This window comes from Schistocerca nitens, chromosome 11 (genome assembly GCF_023898315.1).
Source record: "Schistocerca nitens isolate TAMUIC-IGC-003100 chromosome 11, iqSchNite1.1, whole genome shotgun sequence".
In the NCBI taxonomy this organism is placed as follows: Eukaryota; Metazoa; Arthropoda; class Insecta; order Orthoptera; family Acrididae; genus Schistocerca; species Schistocerca nitens.
In genome coordinates, this window is record NC_064624.1 from 203,075,720 (window position 1) to 203,094,369 (window position 18,650).

At 42.0% G+C, this 18,650-nt stretch overlaps 1 protein-coding gene across 1 annotated transcript in view; it reads left to right on the forward strand.

Moving 5' to 3' along the window:
• Window positions 1–6,181: 6,181 nt before the first annotated feature.
• Window positions 6,182–18,650, forward strand: part of LOC126212787 (uncharacterized) — a 104,622-nt gene continuing 92,153 nt past the window's right edge. The window contains exons 1-3 of the mRNA XM_049940190.1: window positions 6,182–6,381; window positions 9,035–9,204; window positions 15,577–15,883. Coding sequence (XP_049796147.1) covers window positions 6,182–6,381; window positions 9,035–9,204; window positions 15,577–15,883 — 677 coding nt within the window. The remainder of the gene's footprint in view (window positions 6,382–9,034; window positions 9,205–15,576; window positions 15,884–18,650) is intronic.

Genomic DNA, 18,650 nt, shown 5'->3' on the forward strand with positions numbered 1-18,650 from the left:
TTTAGTCGATTAACACACCTATCGACTTTTACGAACGTTCGAGATTCTAAACTGTCATCAGCTAGTGGTTTGTTTTGACACGTGCGATTCTGAAAACAGCTCAGTGTGGCAGCGTATATGTATTTCGCCAAAATAAAAGAGCTGGATATTAATAGAAATATTCCTGACCGTGGCCTTGAAAACACCACGTAAAAAAGTGAAGTCTTCTTATGTCCCGACCAGATTAGATTGTGTGATTGTTGTATTGAATGCTTACGCCGAAAATCAACATTTTAGTATGGTTTCATACAATTGGTCTTGTCAGTACGTATTAGATTGTAGCAGCATACTCTTGCTGACTTTTTTTCTTAATTTATATAGCTGAAAGAGAACTCGTGCAAGTTTGTTAGCTAAGTAATTTATATGTCCATCCCAAGATAGTCTTTTATCAACCATAATTCCAAGTAATTTTACACTCGGACCGCAGAGAGGTACCTTAGTGTCCAGTAATGGCTGGTGTGTAGAATGATTGAATTTCGAACTTAAAAAGGAAAATATGAGGCATTGTTGAAGAAAAATCGTCCACCGGAGATGAAATACGAGGGGAAGTGGATTTCTCAATGTAATCTTAACCAAAGGTTAGTGTCTAGTATTGAGTGACGTATGAAATGACTGAATGCAGTGTCAAAGCATTCCACGGTGGTAAGCCTTCCTCTCATTAGTCTCTCGAGTGCTGAACACATAATTAGAGACGAGCAAACGAATAACAACGCACGGGGCACAAACACAGTACAATACACGATTTAAACGCAAGGAACGCAAAACACATTTAAACGAATGGCGCAGAGCACAGCGCTAGCCTGTCACAATCTCTCGAAAGTTCACAAAAGTCGAATAGTCGATATACGGTTTCTATCGTTTTCGATGTAGCGTGTATACGTCATAATGACGTCACATCGTACCCAAGTCCGGTGAACTTTAGCATCCTCCGTCCCCTCAACATGCCGCAGGGCTGCACATGGTCACGTGATGCCCCACCACGCTCTAGCCAATCACAGTTCTCGCGAATGGGGAGACTCGGTGGAAGCGAGTTTCCAGAGAGGACACGGGGAGTTGCGGCAGTGCTTGGAGAGTACGGTACTGGATAGCGAGTGCTGGGCGCCAGTACAGCGCGACGTACGCACAGTCGCGGGAAAGACCTGGACTGTGGAGCAGTTCGCGCCTGATCTCGAGAGGTAGAGATACAACGGAGTGCCGACTTGTGTGCTTGTGAGATTTCCGTGGCTTCTGCAGTGAAGACGAAGTACGCGTTTGGAAGTGAATATCTCGCGAGCTATGTTGTTGTTCGTAGCTAAATACGTGAATAGGAATCTATTGTTTCCCTGTTATTCAACTCATATTTTATTTAATTGCTGGACCATCGACACCAAAAAGTGTTTTGCAGAAATTACCACATTCTCAAAAGTACTTCTACTATCGTACTCATCATTTAAAGTCGTTAAGATAGTACCTGCAGATTGTATGTAATTGCAATATTTCATTTATAAATTTATATGTTACATTCATAATTCGCAGTTGCCGAGTGATAGGAACCTTCGACCATTCGATTCGTGTGTGTATTCATATTGTATACTGTAGACTCCGCACTATTTGGCCTTTATTGCGGCAGCTACGTAGCCCAGCCCCTAGGTAACGCAACCAGCCAAATTTTTTGATATTTCGCCACGGAGTCGGAGGGTGCGTAGTTATTTACGAAAGCGCGCAAAGCCCACGAGAAGTTGCAGGTGGCGACATCCTGTCAGCATTCCAGACCATAGGGCTAGTCAAGTTGATGTATCTGGGCACCTTACCTCATCTACTTAACGTTTTTTCACATTCCTGTGCGCTGTTGGAATCACTTCTAGAAAGGGTCAAGAAACCCCTGACAGACTTTTCTCAAACACTAATGATTCTTTAACTTCTATTTTTATTTTGTAAAATAAGTACTTCAACACGTACACTTCCTGGTTTGCATTTTCTTTTAATTACAAGGAGACTTCAAAAAATTTAAACATTGTTATGCAGGGCCAAGTCATCTGTGGGCGAAGTTGATGGCCTTATTCTTGATCAGCACCACCCGTGTCTGTCCATCTGTGGTCATATTGTTGGCACCATTTCACTGTGGTTATACGTGACATCGCATTTAGTCCACATTCGGCCAGAATTTCACTGTGAATCGATGTGCAATTTAGATATTTTACCATCAAGAATCTTGCTGTACTGTGTACTTGAACTTTGGAGGACGTTTCTGTTTGCTGTGCCATTTCACTCACACAAAGTGCTGCATCTGTTATCCATACCCCAGAAGAACTGTGTGTGCAGGAAACACAGAACACGTGCTCTGTATTGATGCTTGTCGCACATTGATCTTGACGTGGGATGACGTGTAACTTACTTTCTGAAAGCCTTTCATTAGTGAATGCTCCCTTTTATTACTTCTTCTGTTTCTTCTTCTTTACTAGTTTCAGTGTCACTAGCAGATACCTTGAAGCTAATCACAAAAAGTAAAAATTAATATATTGTGGACAGAAAATCCTCGAATATCTAGGTTGGACAGAAAAACTGGGGCAGAAAATATTTACCGTAAGACTGACACGGGATTGACCGTTGCTAATGAACGTCACAGCAGATATTGGAAATAGTTGCCATTGATGTCGATGCAGCACTGTTATTGGTTTATCAAATTGTACCGCAGCAGTAGCGATTTCAGTGTTATGCCTTACCTCTTCCAATGTGTGCACCTGACCCTTCCATTTCCCCACAGTTGCTACCCAAATAAATGTATATGAGAAAGCGTGCCTATGAACCTCAACATCTGAAACAGAACAACTGACAAACACATATTGAGAAAATTAACAAAGTTCAAAAATTTATTATCCCAGAGAAATCAATCCAATCAAACAACTGACCACTGAAGCAAACAGTGCCAGATCCTAGATGATGGTACGTAACCAATTGCTGATTCCAGGATCACCTGTTAGTTAAATCAAGTTGGTGCAAGTAATAACGTGTAGTTAGAAAATTTGTACACAATACGCAGAAAAATTACAGGCCAATATCATTTGGAAGATAGGAGACGAGGTACTGGCAGAAGTAAAGCTGTGAGTACTGGGCGTGAGTCGTGCTTCGGTAGCTCAGATGTTAGAGAACTTGACCGCGAAAGGCAAAGGTCCCGAGTTCGAGTCTTGGTCGGGCACACAGTTTTAATCTGCCAGGAAGTTTCATATCAGCGCACGCTCCGCTGCAGAGTGAAAATGTCATTCTGGAATCATTAATGTTGATATGCAAGAGGATTTTGGAACATGTATTTTGTCTCAACATTATGAATTAGCTCGAAGAGAAGGGTATCTTGACATGGATTTAGAAAACTGTGTCCTTGCAAAACACAAGTAGCTCTTCACTCACTCGAAGTGTTGAGTGCTATCAGCAAGGGATTTCAGATTGATTTCGTATTTATAGATTTCCAGAAGGCTTTCGGCACTGTACCTCGGAAGCAGCTTGTAATCAAATTGCGGGCTTTGCAATATCATCTCAGTTATGCGACTAGATTCTTGATTTCCTGTCAGAGTAACTGATGGAAAATCGTCGAGTAAAGCGGAAGTGATTTCTGGCATTCCCCAATATAGTGTTAAAGGCTGTAGCTGCTGTTGCTTATCTATAGAAATGTCATAGGGGATAATCTCAGCAGCAGTCTTAGGTTGCTTCCAGTTAATGCTGTCATTTACTGCCCAGTAAAGGTATCAGAAGGTCAAAACAAATTGCTAAATGATTCAGAAAAGATATCTGTATGGTGTGAAAATTGGCAATTGAACCTAATTAATGAAACGTGAGGTCATCCACATTAGCACTAAAAGGAATCCATTAACCTTTAATTAAATAATAAATCAGTGAGATCTAAAGGCCAGAAATTCAACTAAATACGTATCGATTACAATAACAAATAACTGAAATCAAAGAATGCATAGGAAATTTTATTGTGAAGGCAAACCAAAGACTGCTGTTTGTTAGCAGAACACTTAGAAGATGCAACAGATCTACTAAAGAGATTGCATACGCTACACTTTTGGAGTAAGAGCAGCATTGTTTGTGTTATTGAGAAATAGGGGGGAGAGTGTCACAGGCATGATACAGGATTTGGGGTGGACACAATTAAAACAAAAGTGTTTTTCTTTGCTGCGGCAAGATCTTTTCACAAAATTTCAATCATCGACTTTCTCCTCTGAATGCAGAAATACTTTGTTAACACCGACCTATGTAGGGACAAATGACATCGTGATAAAATAAGGGAAATTGTAGCTTAAATGGAAACATATAGATGTTTATTTTTTTCTGTGTGTTGTTTGAGAGTAGAATAAAGAGAATTATTGTGCCGGTGGTTCGATGAATCTTCTGCCAGGCAAGTAAGTGCGATTTGCAGAGTATCCGTGTAGATGCAGATGCGATGTAGAAGTCCACGGATGACAGATTCAGACACAGATATGAAGGGTTACGATGTACTTGTACAAAATATGGTGATTTTCCCACACGGTGGTTACGTGTGTTCAGGCTGAACCTCGACGGTGAGTACTCTTGCCCTCGAGTCCCCACACAGACCGACATCGGGATTTTGCCACATCCTAATAGTCGACAAATCTGGATAGTGTGTGATTCAAGCGGCTGGCCAAGTTGAGAACCACACGATGCCCCTTTCAAATTCTGTCAGGTGTCTCGGACGAATCTGCAGCATTCCCTCGATCACTCAGTATGTGACACACTAACGCCCCTTTGTATCCTACGAGGCACGGTAACAATTCTGAATACATAAAAAAAGGTAGTGCAGTCTGATGGCTGTTCTACCTGTCTCAGACAATTAAAACTAATCATTTATAAACCAGACGATGGCGTGTACTGTTCAGGGTTGACATTGACTGACCGACCGTGGCTTCTGGGTGCTTAAGGTTTGTTTTTTTGTCAGTCAGTGTGCTAATATAACTGTGGGTACTACAGGTTTTATGTGGAAAATCGTTACAGTTCTGTTCATTTATTAGGTTACACCTAAACTTTAGAAGGTTGCCTTCAGTTCTGGATGTTTCCTCAAAACTATCCCGGTCAGCACCCATTGACTGCTGGAATCCTCAGATCTAGGGTAGCAGGTTTCATCTGATTCCTTGACTCACTGTAACTCATTATAATACATATTTCTGTAATTGGACACACCAGCCTAGTGGACAATCTTGAAAACCATTTTATTTGGTGTTCGCCGGTCGTGGGTACCTTTTAGTCCATCTGTTATGATATGTTGTCTTGCTAGGATGTCAGTGTGCTCAAATGTAGTGAAGTCCACCATAACCTTCCTGTGTTCTGTGCTGCAGGGCTGTTGTAGAGGTAGAGGTGCCTGTTTGGCTGATTTCTTAGTGCAGGGTCTGCAGTGTTTGGAGAATGTTACCGTTGTGGAGAGTACAGTCTCTCAGTGTGTGCTCTGGAGTGCCTACATTGCCACAGGCGCAACTGTCATTCGTCTGTCTTCTGATTTTGGATAGATACGTAGCGTATCGGTGATCTCGAACAGCTACCGTGTACGTCAAAAAATTCAGTTTTAAGGAGACTGGAAAACATTATTATTGTGTCGATATCAAACAAATGTGAAATTATCTACATTATAATATGTTCATTAATAAAATATCGGATAAAAAAGATTGGAAAATGAATTTCAGGTCATACATTAAATAAAAATTGACATATGGTGTTGCTGTACGAACAAATTTGAATACGTGGTTGCTGTTCGGCACCATCGGTGTGGTCTCTTTCTGGTCAGGTAATGTAATCACTGTGCTTGGTGGGTGAAAAGTCTCATTTTTAATCTCTCCCTTATGGTAAGAACAACTCCAATGTTCCATTGCATGTGTTGAAGTTTCCCAGTCATTTTGCTGTTCTGTTTTTCTGTTTCATTCTTGCTTCAGTTCTAAGTGTCCTTTGTACTTCTGTTTGAATGTCTTTAACCATCGTAGAGCTCCTACATTGTTTAATCTTTGAACAGTGTCTTATGTTCTACTGAAACAGCTCTATCACCCGGACCTCGAGCAGCTCGTGATTCTCCTCTGTTGACAGCACTGGCCAGGCCGACCCCGGCTTGCCCCACCCCGGCGACAGCCGCAGTGTGGTCGACGTCCCGGCGTCGGACACGATGACGTCGACAGGTGACGCCGCTACTCTGGTGTCTGAATCCGGAGGCACCAATACCGGCAGAGGCAGCACCACAGATGCCACCTTCGGCATTGTTGCCGGCGGGGTTGACGAAGAGCAGCGCTCTGGCGGTGCCGGCACGAGGCCACCGTTCTCGTACGCGGAACTCATCGCTATGGCCATAGTGCAGTCGCCGCACAGGTTGGTAGCACTGCTGCAGAATGCTAAATCCTTTTATGAAAATACATTGCACACTCCTTAACACGTGCCACAATTGTCAGCACTTCTCTTGGTGTCTTATTCATACGGTAGATATAATGTGGTGTTGTTTTGGCCAGCAACTGTGAGTTTAGTTTGATGTATTTTCCCATTTGTTTCACTTGTCAACTGTCCATATCGTATCAGAATAACTGCTGTATCTGACATATACAGCACTAGATTCGTTTCTTGTTAACGATTTTGTGGTTGGTTTGGTGTCACCTTCACGACTTTGTCTCCTTTACCTACCTCTTCATCTCTGAGGAGCACTGTCACCCAGTGTCCTCGACTATTTGCTGGATGTATTCCAATCTCTCTTCCCCCACAGTTTTTATCCTCAACAGCTCCCTCCAGTACCATTCAAGTTATTCCGTGATGTCATAATACATGTCCTACATAATGTCATGGTTTCTTACTGTGTAACAGTATGTAAAATTCTTCTGGGTTTGGGACTGCATTGTCAACTATAAAATTCCGACGTTTTGGCGACTGTTGCGAGACGCCTTCCTCAGGGTGTATTGAGCTGTTAGTAATATTGTGTAGTGTATTGAGCTGTTAGCAATACACCCTGAGGAAGGCGTCTTGCAATAGTCGCCGAAATGTCGGAATTTTATAGTTGACAGTGCAGTCCCAAACCCAGAAGAATTTTACAGACATTGACAACGGCCGCAGAAGCCTACGTTTCCATTTCTTGTAACACTCTATTGTTCATCTTTCACTTCAGTATGGAGCAGTTCCGCAAAATCGTTCATTGCTATATGTTAGCAGCTTTATCCTTCTATGGAAAATTGACTTGCTTTACGTAATTGTTACTAGGAACTATCATGTCGGCTCAGATCATGTTAATAATTTCCATGTATATGTATTGACTTAATACTGATTCTGGAGTACCGTTCCAATTAGCAGCAAATGTCTCTGTTACCATTGATTTCCACAGTTTTTGAGACACAGTATATCAGAGAGCAATGGATACAAATTATCAGACTCACAGTTGGGCTTCAGGGAGGGAGTATGAACAAAAAATGCCATCAGAGTTAAATGGTAGGCTGGAGGGAATACAAGGCACTCCCAGAAAGTAAGAGTACTGACCCTCTGAGGCTCAAAGTTTTTTTTTTATGAAGTTGGCAACACTACAAGTAATAATAGAATGGCCGAGTTTCTGACATTCCTAAAATGGTGGGAAGGTCATTTTGAGCCTGGGGGGAGGGGGGGATCATATTTTACTTAAACAAGTGGTTTATTTTAGTTTATGTTAAACCCTTTCTATTTATGAATTATAACAATATTTATTTAACACTAAATTAACACCTTACTTTTTTATTCGAACAAAAAATCGTACCAATTTATTGTTGCCGATGCTAACATGTTTGCTAAACTGTATACTTTCAAATGCTGACCAAGTTTAGGACCTACTAATGCATTTGTTACATATGATCCATATTGTACTCATGTGTTAAACATTCAACTTTTTTGTCCTTTCTCCTAAGTTATTGAAATATGCTACACACACTTAGCACAGGTGATTTTTGTTATATGCACACAGATTTGTTACACTTAACATAGTTGGCACTGGTCTTTTTGCCTTTTCTGAGGCTGATTTGGCACTTGTTCCACTTTCTGCATCATTTTGGTTTCTTATCTTCTTCTTCTTCTTCCTCCTCCTCCTCCTCCTCCTCCTCCTCCTCCTCCTCTTTCATTTCCTTGAGTTCATTTACCACCTGGAGTATGAACTTCTTGCTTTCCATTTTCTTCTTCATTACTATTTTGTTGGCGACCCTTGTATTTTTTACTGCCAAGACCAAAGTGTAATGGGAGACATGCAGCAGCCATCTCTTACATGCAACTTTTGTAGAATGTTTGTGGGTCATGTGATGAACCACGTCCACCCCATACTTTGTAGGGGGTGGGGGTGGGGGGGGGTGGGCGGCGCCGAGTGCCTGTGCCTGTGTGTGTGTGTGTGTGTGTGTGTGTGTGTGTGTGTGTGTGTGTGTGTGTGTGTGTGTGTGTGTGTGTGTGTGTACGTGATGCATGTTTTTCCTCTTGTTCCTTGCTTTGCCAAGTGTGTGTGTGTGTGTGTGTGTGTGTGTGTGTGTGTGTGTGTGTGTGTGTGTGTGTACATGATGCATGTTTTTCCTCTTGTTCCTTGCTTTGCCAATACTATGGAGAACATCTTCATTTCTTACCTTATCAGTCCACCTTATTTTCAACATTCTTCTATTGCACCGCATCTCAGATTTCCAGTTCTCTTCTTTTCTGATTTTCTCGTAGTCCATGGTTCACAAAAGTCATGCAATTTTGTGCTCCAGATGTAAATTCTCAGAAATTTTTTTTCTCAGGTTAGTGCCAATATTTGATACTAATAGATTTCTTTTGTCCAGGAAACCCCTTTTTGACTATGCTAATCTGCTTTTTTTTTTTTTGTCTTCCTTTCTGTGTCCATCATTTATTTCTCTGCCTGTACAAAATCAGTACTGGTATGGGGCTCACTGGACGTCTGTAGTAAAGGTGTCAAAAAGTGCTCTTTTCCCCGTACGTTCAGATCGGGGTCTCCTTCGGACGATCAGTACTGTGCTGTGTGCTTCTGTCTGTGTGGTAGGAGGGCGATGCTGTCGGAGATCTACTCCTACGTCGCGAGCCGCTTCCCCTACTACGCTGCCAGGAAGAAGTTTTTGCAGAAGATGATCAGCAACAACGTGGCACGCTACAGTTGCTTCGTCAAGTTGCCACAGGAAGGCGGCAAGCTCAAACGCCACTACTGGATGCTCGGTGAGTCACACAGCCGGTGAATAGCTGGGTAGCTTGTGAAGGCATTGCTAATTATGCAAATAATTTTTTTTCGTGGTTTTCTTTCGATTTCTATTCTTTTTCTTTTGTTCATATGGGCATTTCTATTTGTGATTATATAACATTCTACTGTCCGCCCCTCGTGGTCTCGCGTTAGCGCTCTCGCTTCCCGAGCATGGGGTCCCGGGTTCGATTCCCGGCGGGGTCAGGGATTTTTCCTGCCTCGAGATGACTGGGTGTTGTTGTGTCGTCTTCATCATCATCATTCATCCCCATTACGGTGGGAGGAAGGCAACGGCAAACCACCGCCATTAGGACCTTGCCTAGTAAGGCGGTGCGGGTCTCCCGCATCGTTCCCCTACGCTCTGTAAAGAAGCATGGGACTTCATTTCCATTTTTCATTTTCAACATTCTACTGTGGTTTTTAAATGTAAAGATGTAATTGTGATTATTTCGTTTGCCAATGGATAAATATGTTTCTTGCTTTGTACCTCTGATAAAGTTTGTAAAGTTCTCTTTTGGAATATTATTAATTGTGAAAAATGCAGTCAGTAACATTTATAAAGATTATGTAATTTATGATAACGATATAACATCTCTAGACAGGGGACAGCGATAGTGATATCGAGAGTCGAAAGGTTGTTGTGTAGTAGAGGGGATGGTGGATGGTGTGTCTGTGAAGCGTGCGCGGAAAAATAGTACTGTTTTTTATGAAAAGCATATGTAACTGTATGGTCAGTGATACTGAACTATCAGATTGTTAATTATCTTTACCACTGCGGTATGTAATGCCATCACCAGCGAACTTTAAGAGCAAATAAACTGGACTGTGAAAGTGCTGCTAACATTACTTTGTTGTGGCCGACACGAACAGTGCTTTTATGCGGATGAACTTTGCTGGTATTGGTTTTGGGTGGTGGAACTGTTGTCTATCACATTCTGTCAAGCCGTGAAAGTGAAGACTTTAATTAACTGTGCAATATAAATGACTTTCAGTGATGTTGTCGAAGTTTGAAATGCGAGAACAGAGTGGACATTGTTTACGGTGTGCTTCACACACAAGAACAATTCTACAAACTGTGTAGTTGTGGCTAAGTCTATGGGAATGTGACGAACTGTGTAATTATGGACGATAGCATCACGGATAGTGCATAAAGTGTAAAAACAAGCAATGTCTACGTAATGTACTTTGAAAGAGAAGACATGTCAACAACGGTCGTATACTGGCGTCTTGTGGTTTGTTTATCACCACGGGGTTGATGATACAGCTGTGCCGGAACTTTATTTACGTTTTGCCGGAGGAGATTAACCAGCGGAACTGCCTGTATCCTGCTCTCATCATCGTAACCCGCCGACATCGTGCTGGCCAACGCAACGCTTTGTATGCAACAAAAAGTTGCCGTAGATGTGAGAGCGGCACCAAGCAGTTTCCAGCTTGTGATTTTTGTTAATTTTGTGTTCTGGCAATAAATTCTATTGGGTTATGAGTGAGGTATACTGCCAAATGCTAATCAAACACTTAAGACCTCTCTGTCTGTTTTGGAGTGTTGTAGTTGGTGCAGAGACAGCATGTGACCCCTCCACTGCTAAAGTACGTTACGGCAGTGCTTCTAACTTGTACAGAATCAGTGCAGTAAGACGAGTCGACGTGGAAACATGACATCATGACAGAAAGTAACTTTCGTGTTTGGATGTGCCATTGAACACACCCAGCTGCTACTTGCTCATAACAGTAGTTCAACTCGCACTCTGTACTCCGAACAACAAAAAATTTTCTGACTCGGCACAGTTGACACTCAATAATCAATCTGTACTTGTCTCACATACGTGGATTCGTGATGAATATTGGTGAGTAAGGGATTGTGGATCCCTTACATCTCGGAACACGAGGAGAACTGCAATTGAGGAATAGGTACCGATAATGCGTGAGTGCTAGTGAAGGGGAGCAAGATATATAGAAGGAAAGTATTACAAAGTGGTTGAAATCTCTTAAGAATGAAAGTAATTTCAGTAGCGATGATAGCTACAGGCTTCCAGCTTTGTGGCATTGCTGTCAAGAAAGTAAGTATGCAGCCACAAATACAAACAATACAGGGAAGCAATCTGCAATTTACCGAGCAAGGTGGCACAGTGGTTAGCACACTGGACTTGCATTCGGGAGGACGACGGTTCAAATCCTTGTCCGGCCATCCTGATTTAGGTTTTCCGTGATTTCCCAAAATCGCTTCACGCAAATGCTGGGATGGTTCCTTTGAAAGGGCATGGCTGAGTTCCTTCTCTATCCTTTCCTAATCTGTTGGGACCAATGACTTGTTGTTTGGTCCTCTCCCCTCAAACCAACCGACCAACCATGTGTCATATGTCAATAAAGGACAAAGATTTCCAGTGAAAGACGAGATAAAAGAAAATACACACTTTGCATGATCCAGCAAGAGGTGTACCAAGACTGCTTCCGAGCGTGGAAACAGACTATGCACAATAAGTAAAATGTAAGTGTAGAAAAATTTTGTGGACGAAGTTTCAGAATTTTTTGAACAGACCTCATATGTATAGTTTAGATTTCATTAATTGTATTTTGTTGGCAGCATCTTCCTAATACTTACTTTAATAAAATTGTTGAAGTCATTGCAGACTTATGAAACTATCTGTTATACTGCAGCTATCTAAATGTGAAGCAATCACTAACATAAATGTCTCCAGTTGCTAATAACGAGAGAGTGAATGCTAGCCTTTTTTCAGGTCACATTGATCGTCAGTAATTATTTTTCTAATTATTGCACCAGAGTTGCAGTTTAGCACACTATCTGCACACATTTCTCAGATCCATTTTGCTCACTTTGTCAAAAACCATCCATTCGTCATGCATTACTTTGTCAAAATCCGTGCAAAATAATCCTTGCTGAAAATCAAAGTTTCACATCATGGTTCTAACCGTATGGTGTTTTATCCTGTTCGCTGATTATTATTGCCAAAAAAGAGTAATGATGCAGTGTTCATAGACTATGGTTGTTATCTTGTTTTCTCTTTTGTTCCCTCTAGTGTAAAGCCTTGTTCACATGTGCCAGTAAATGGTAGTGAACACAGGCAAACTGCCTGCGACTGCTCGTTTGCTTCTGTTCTCTTTCTTTCACTTCAGTGTAATCAGGCTTGACATGGAACTGAAGAGGAATACAACATGACCTAACAATCTACACGGTGGAAATGCAGGTTTTGTCAGCAGATTTAATTGACGAATTCTTTCGTGTTTACCATCCGAGTGTTGGCATTGTGTTGTTGCAATCTCTCGGTGAATTTCCAACTTCTCATCTTCCTTCAAAGTGTCGAGTTCGTCTCCGGTGTGTTTCTTTATAGCTGAGAGACTGCAGATTCCTCTGCCAAGGCCCTAATGGATGGGCCAGTTGTGTATCGGTATTGTTTATCTGTTTTGCCTGCTGCTTCAGCCGCTAACATATCAGAGCATTCCTGACATATTTTTGCAAATGCCACATCCCGTGTGGAACTCGGTCGGATACAACTGTCCCAGTTGACAAGGCCCTTATATACTTGTAATTATACGTCCTATTCACTACCAGAGTCCCAGAATTCGCTGATGCAGCACAGTACATTTACGTGTTCATGTTTGAAGTAACAAAGCAAAGCATCTGTGAAAAATGCATATTTGTTTTGAACAGGAAAACAGTGCTGTGCTTACGGATTCCTAGATGTGGGCAGTAAAGGTGCAGTGAAAAAACAAGTATATGACAACCTCGTCAACTGGCACAGCAGTCACCAGCTGAGCTCCGCACAGCAAAAATACACCAGGAATGCTCCGACATGAAAGTGGTGGAGGCAGCGTGTGGAATAGACAGGCAGCACCAGTGCTCAAACTTCCAGACCCTCTGACCCCGCTGGGGACCTCCCATCCAACAAGTACAACATATGAATTGTAGAATTTTAGAACATAATTTTTGCTCGAGTATCATGTCGTTTTTGGAAACCCAGAATCTACTCTGTAGGAATCAACACGGATTCCGGAAACAGCGATCGTGTGAGACCCAACTCGCTTTATTTGTTCATGAGATGCAGAAAATATTAGATACAGGCTCCCAGGTAGATGCTATTTTCCTCGGCTTCCGGAAGGCGTTCGATACAGTTCCGCACTGTCGCCTGATAAACAAAGTAAGAACCTACGGAATATCAGACCGGCTGTGTGGCTGGATTGAAGAGTTTTTAGCAAACGGAACACATCATGTTGTTATCAATGGAGAGACGTTAAAGTAACCTCTGGCATGCCACAGGGGAGTGTTATGGGACCACTGCTTTTCACAGTATATATAAATCACCTAGTAGATAGTGTCGGAAGTTCCGTGCGGCTTTTCACAGATGATGCTGTAGTATACAGAGAAGTTTCAGCATTAGAAAATTGTAGCGAAATGCAGGAAGATCTGCAGCGGATAGGCACTTCGTGCAGGGAGTGGCAACTGACCCTTAACACAGACAAATGTAATGTATTGCGAATACATAGAAAGAAGGATCCTTTATTGTAGGATTATACGATAGCTTAACAAACACTGGTAGCAGTTACTTCTGTAAAATATCTGGGAGTACGCGTGTGGAACGATTTGAAGTGGAATGATCATATAAAATTAATTGTTGGTAAGGCGGGTACCAGGTTGAGATTCATTGGGAGAGTCCTCAGAAAATGTAGTCCATCAACAAAGGAGGTGGCTTACAAAACACTCGTTCGACCTATACTTGAGTACTGCTCATCAGTGTGGGATCCGTACCAGGTCGAGTTGACGGAGGAGATAGAGAAGATCCAAAGAAGAGCAGCGTGTTTCGTCACAGGGTTATTTGGTAAGCGTGATAGCGTTACGGAGATGTTTGGCAAACTCGAGTGGCGGAGTCTACAAGAGAGGCGCTCTGCATCGCGGTGTAGCTTGCTGTCCAGGTATTGAGAGGGTGCGTTTCTGGATGAGGTATCGAATATATTGCTTCCCGCTTCTTATACCTCCCGAGGAGATCACGAAAGTAAAATTAGAGAGATTCGAGCGTGCACGGAGGCTTTCAGACAGTCATTCTTCCCGCGAACCGTACGCGACTGGAACAGAAAAGGGAGGTAATGACAGGGGCATGTAAAGTGCGCTCCGCCACACACCGTTGGCTGGCTTGCGGAGTATAAATGTAGATGTAGATGTAGATGAGGTGCGACAGTAAAGTAATGAGACTGATGTGAAAAAAATGTTGCTTACCGCTTTAGTCAAGTATGGTGTTGTCTCCTTCAAAGCAGTTCCATTCTGATTGCACACACTTTTTCCAGCACTTCTGCCATTGATGGTTTCATTTCTGGAACTCATCTTCTGTAATATCCTCCAAGACCCTCTTCACAGCTTTTTGGACATCTTGTGTTGTTTGAAAACGGTGTCCCTTGACCGCCGTTTTGACTCTCGGAAATAGAAAAAAGTCGCACGGAGCGATATCTGGTGAACGAGGTGGCTGTGGTCGTACTGGAATTTGTTTTGAGGTTAAAAATTGCTGTACTGACACAGCAGTATGGGATGGTGCATTATTGTGATGCAGAATCCAATTTTGCACAAATCTTTCTCATACCGAGATCTTCAGTTATTATTAGACGAACTGAACTGTTTCTCGATTGAAGTTCAGTTCTTCTGCAGTCATTTTCACAGATAATCTTCAATGAAGTCGTACGAGTTCACGCACCCTGGTCGAATTGACATCCGTCTGTCAGGTTGACGGTCGTCCACTGCGGTCTTCATCTTCAACATTCGTTCTGCCTTCACTAAACATTTCATGCCTTGACATAACCTCCCCTCCAAAATCCTTCTGAAGCTTACCGTAAGTTGTCATTACATTTCCACCCAGTTCAACACAAAAAAAGGCATACGATTATGCAATATTACGCGGTTCCGTTTTCATGACAAGAGACACAAACACGTATTAACTTATTACAGCACAACACACGACTGAGCAGTTGCATCAATGTGCCGCTTGGACTAGAAGCAGACTACAAATCGAGGTGCCTACGAACGCGTGCAGGGTTGCCACATCTTGCAAAGAAAATCTGTCTCATTACTTTGTCGCACCTCGCATTGTCCGGAGGCGTGCATTGACAACCTGCAGAGCAGTCTGTTGTTCAGCAGCTACAGAGGAACAAGCTGGACACGAATCTGCCATTTCACTCGAACGTAACAAGTAGGAAACCTATCCGAGCACCGAGACAACACGCCGCCACGACTTTGTCGATAATCCTAGACGATTCGGTCGACGTACATTGTTTTACATACAGTGATGGCGAATTCTCGGTGTGTGTTTTGGTGAACTGCTCACCAAACAATTACTGTGTTACTGTTTCAGACCCACAATACGAACACACGTTCGAGAGTGGAAAATTTCGCCCCCGCCGGCGTGTGAAGCGGCCGTTGCACTCTGGCCCAGTTTCGGAGGGGCACGCGAACGGAGTGCATTCTCACAACGGCGAGCACCGACTCCGCGGGCACGACCCCCGTCGCCGGCAGCACCGCACTGGCATGTCGGAACACCTGCAGCTGCTGGAGAACGCCACCGAGTCGCTGCTCGGACACTCGGCGCTCCGGGCTGCCGCTGGGAGTGGACGTGTCCGAGGCGACACTCTGTCACCTCCCGCCTACCCGCACTATCCCAGGTACGAGAACGTCTCAGTAGTTTGTAAGGTACATCACGTGTCGCCTCACATTTTTGTTGCACACTCTTGAGTGCAACAGAGAACAATCGTACGACCGTGTGAAGCTGTCAGAAAAATTCTTCTTTGAGGTGCCGTTCAGTTCTCGTGTTGCATTGGCTTTTAATGTCAGTCGTGTTGTCGAAACATTTACCCCTCGTGTGAATTTCTGCACTTTGTCGCTTTACGGTAGGTTCATATTGATAACACCAGTTTTGTCACCGCGATGAAGTTCACCGGAAAAAAATTATCCACGTCTTCCATTTCATCCGAGTCGTGGAAGGCGTCCACACGTCATTGGTTCTGCTCGGGAGTGAAAGTGTGCTGTACAAACTTTGCATACACTTTGCTTGTCCTCAGAATATTCTCGAGAATGTCTAGAACACTCGATTTAGAGATGTTGCTCCATTGCGATTAGTGACACGATGTTAACACGCTGTAGTTGGATGTCTGCTATGTAACGCTGCATACTCCCAGCAGAATGCACATCTTTTGTTTACAGTTGTTAGTTCAACCTGCCACTGTAATTACTACATTGACTTTCGTTATACGTCAGGAATAAAATCAATTTCGGAATTTTTTGATGGGTGGTGTTTACCCCCGGCGTCTCATGGTGTAGCTGGAGAGTTTGAAGCTTTGTCAACCCCAACATGCAACCAAAGAAATTTCCATTAGTGATCATCATCATCATCATCATCATCATCATCATCATTTAAGACTGATTATGCCTTTCAGCATTCAGTCTGGAGCATAGCCCCCTTATAAAATTCCTCCATGATCCCCTATTCCGTGCTAAAATTGGTGCCTCTTCTGATGTTAAGCCTATTACTTCAAAATCATTCTTAACCGAATCCAGGTACCTGCTCCTTGGTCTATCCCCAGCTTCTCCTATCCTCTACTGCTGAAAGCACGAGTCTCTTGGGTAACCTTGCTTCTCCCATGCGTGTAACATGACCCCACCATCTAAGCCTGTTCGCCCTGACTGCTACATCTGTAGAGTTCATTCCCAGTTTTTCTGGGATCCTGAGTACAACATTTGTGTGAAAATTAAGTTATCGTCCAACAATGCAGTATTTTTGCACTAAAAAGAGATGTGTTTGTAGAAGTGTGTACCTTCCGAACCTAAACAGTTCTGAAGAGAATTTTTAAATTACTTATATTGGTAAATGTATCTGGACCTGGCTGGAATCGTCAACGACAGAGGATGCTGTGGTTGTTGTAATATTTCAAGTATTTTTATAAATGTAGACAGAGTTATAGAATGACTAGTAGAAGCCTGGAGTATTTTAGCTGAGACCTGGTGAAACACATAATTGTTAAATAAGAAGAAATATAAGCTTTCATGAAGGTGCCCATTAAAATTGTAATTGTCTTACGTTAACATATGTGCACACATCTGACCCTCCCATGTGCGACTCTTGATTAGCACCAAAAGAAGGCAATAATGGAGAGAAATGTTCCTACACCGATGAATCAAATGTGTTCAGTTTGTTGATGTAGCGGATGATACTCTTAAAGATACAGCAAATAAAGCTGACTACTGTGAGATATCAGTATTTTATTTACTCCTTTTTTAAAACTTATACGTAGTAGTACAAAATTCTCTTTTGCTTACAGATAAAAATCCTAGAATTTAATGAAGCTGTGGGTGCACATAAATATTTGATAAAGCATGGCAAAATTTGACGTGATGTACTGGTTTGTAGTTGTGACAGATTTTTGTAATACTGTGTATTCAAAAACTATTGGGAATCTTGATGTCAGTATAAAGCAAATTGCACGTAAGATAAATAGCACAACGGCAAGTTGAACCAGTTCCTCTGATGTATAAGTAGGGATAGGAAATAAATTGGCAGTTTTAGTAATTTTATTAAATCACCATTCTGTATGAAATGTCACAAAGTGAGTCATTTCCCCAAGACAGCAATTCTGAGTCAGTCTTATAAATATTTTCGGTGCCTGGTTTATTTTGTCTGCTTGGTATGAATAAAATAAAAATTAAATGCCTGGCCACTGCAGATGACAGTGGAGTCTTTGGCAAAGCTCTAGAATTAACTTTCACCATATAAATATTTCAGAAAATCTTCACACCTAAAACAGAATATATGACAAATATTGGGGGTACTCGCAAATCGTTGAACACAAGTTGTGGGTAAATTAAAGAAGTGGAAAAAATTAAATGTTCTGACCCAGAAGATGAAGATGGAATATCATCTCTTCGAGTAGACATAAAACAATAAATCAGTTTTCATTGTTACGAAAATTGGAGACTATGAAAAAGATATAAAAGTGCATGTATTCTATGCAACACAGTAAATTGCCATGCTTGAGTATAAGAAATAGAAAAAGGTGAAAAAAAGAAACAGGAGAATTTTTGAAAAATTCTGCAATACACTGAAGAGGAAAATGCGATTGTGATTTTTTTTTTGGGGGGGGGGGGACCTATAAAAAAAATTCCTAATTGAGAGGGCAGGTCAGTATCTTCGGACATATAAAATCGACGATAGTAGATTACTTAAAGAAATCTTAGAATGTTTCATTAACAATAAAATTCCAAAATCAACAGACCAGAGAAACTCGGGACTAGAGAGAACGTAACTGAAGAATACATTTTAAACATAAAAATTCATAAAAGAAGAACTTAATAGATCTTCAAAAAAATTTAGCCAACATGGAAGAAAATTCGCTCAACACCAAAATTAACAGCAGAATGAAATAATGAAAAACTGAT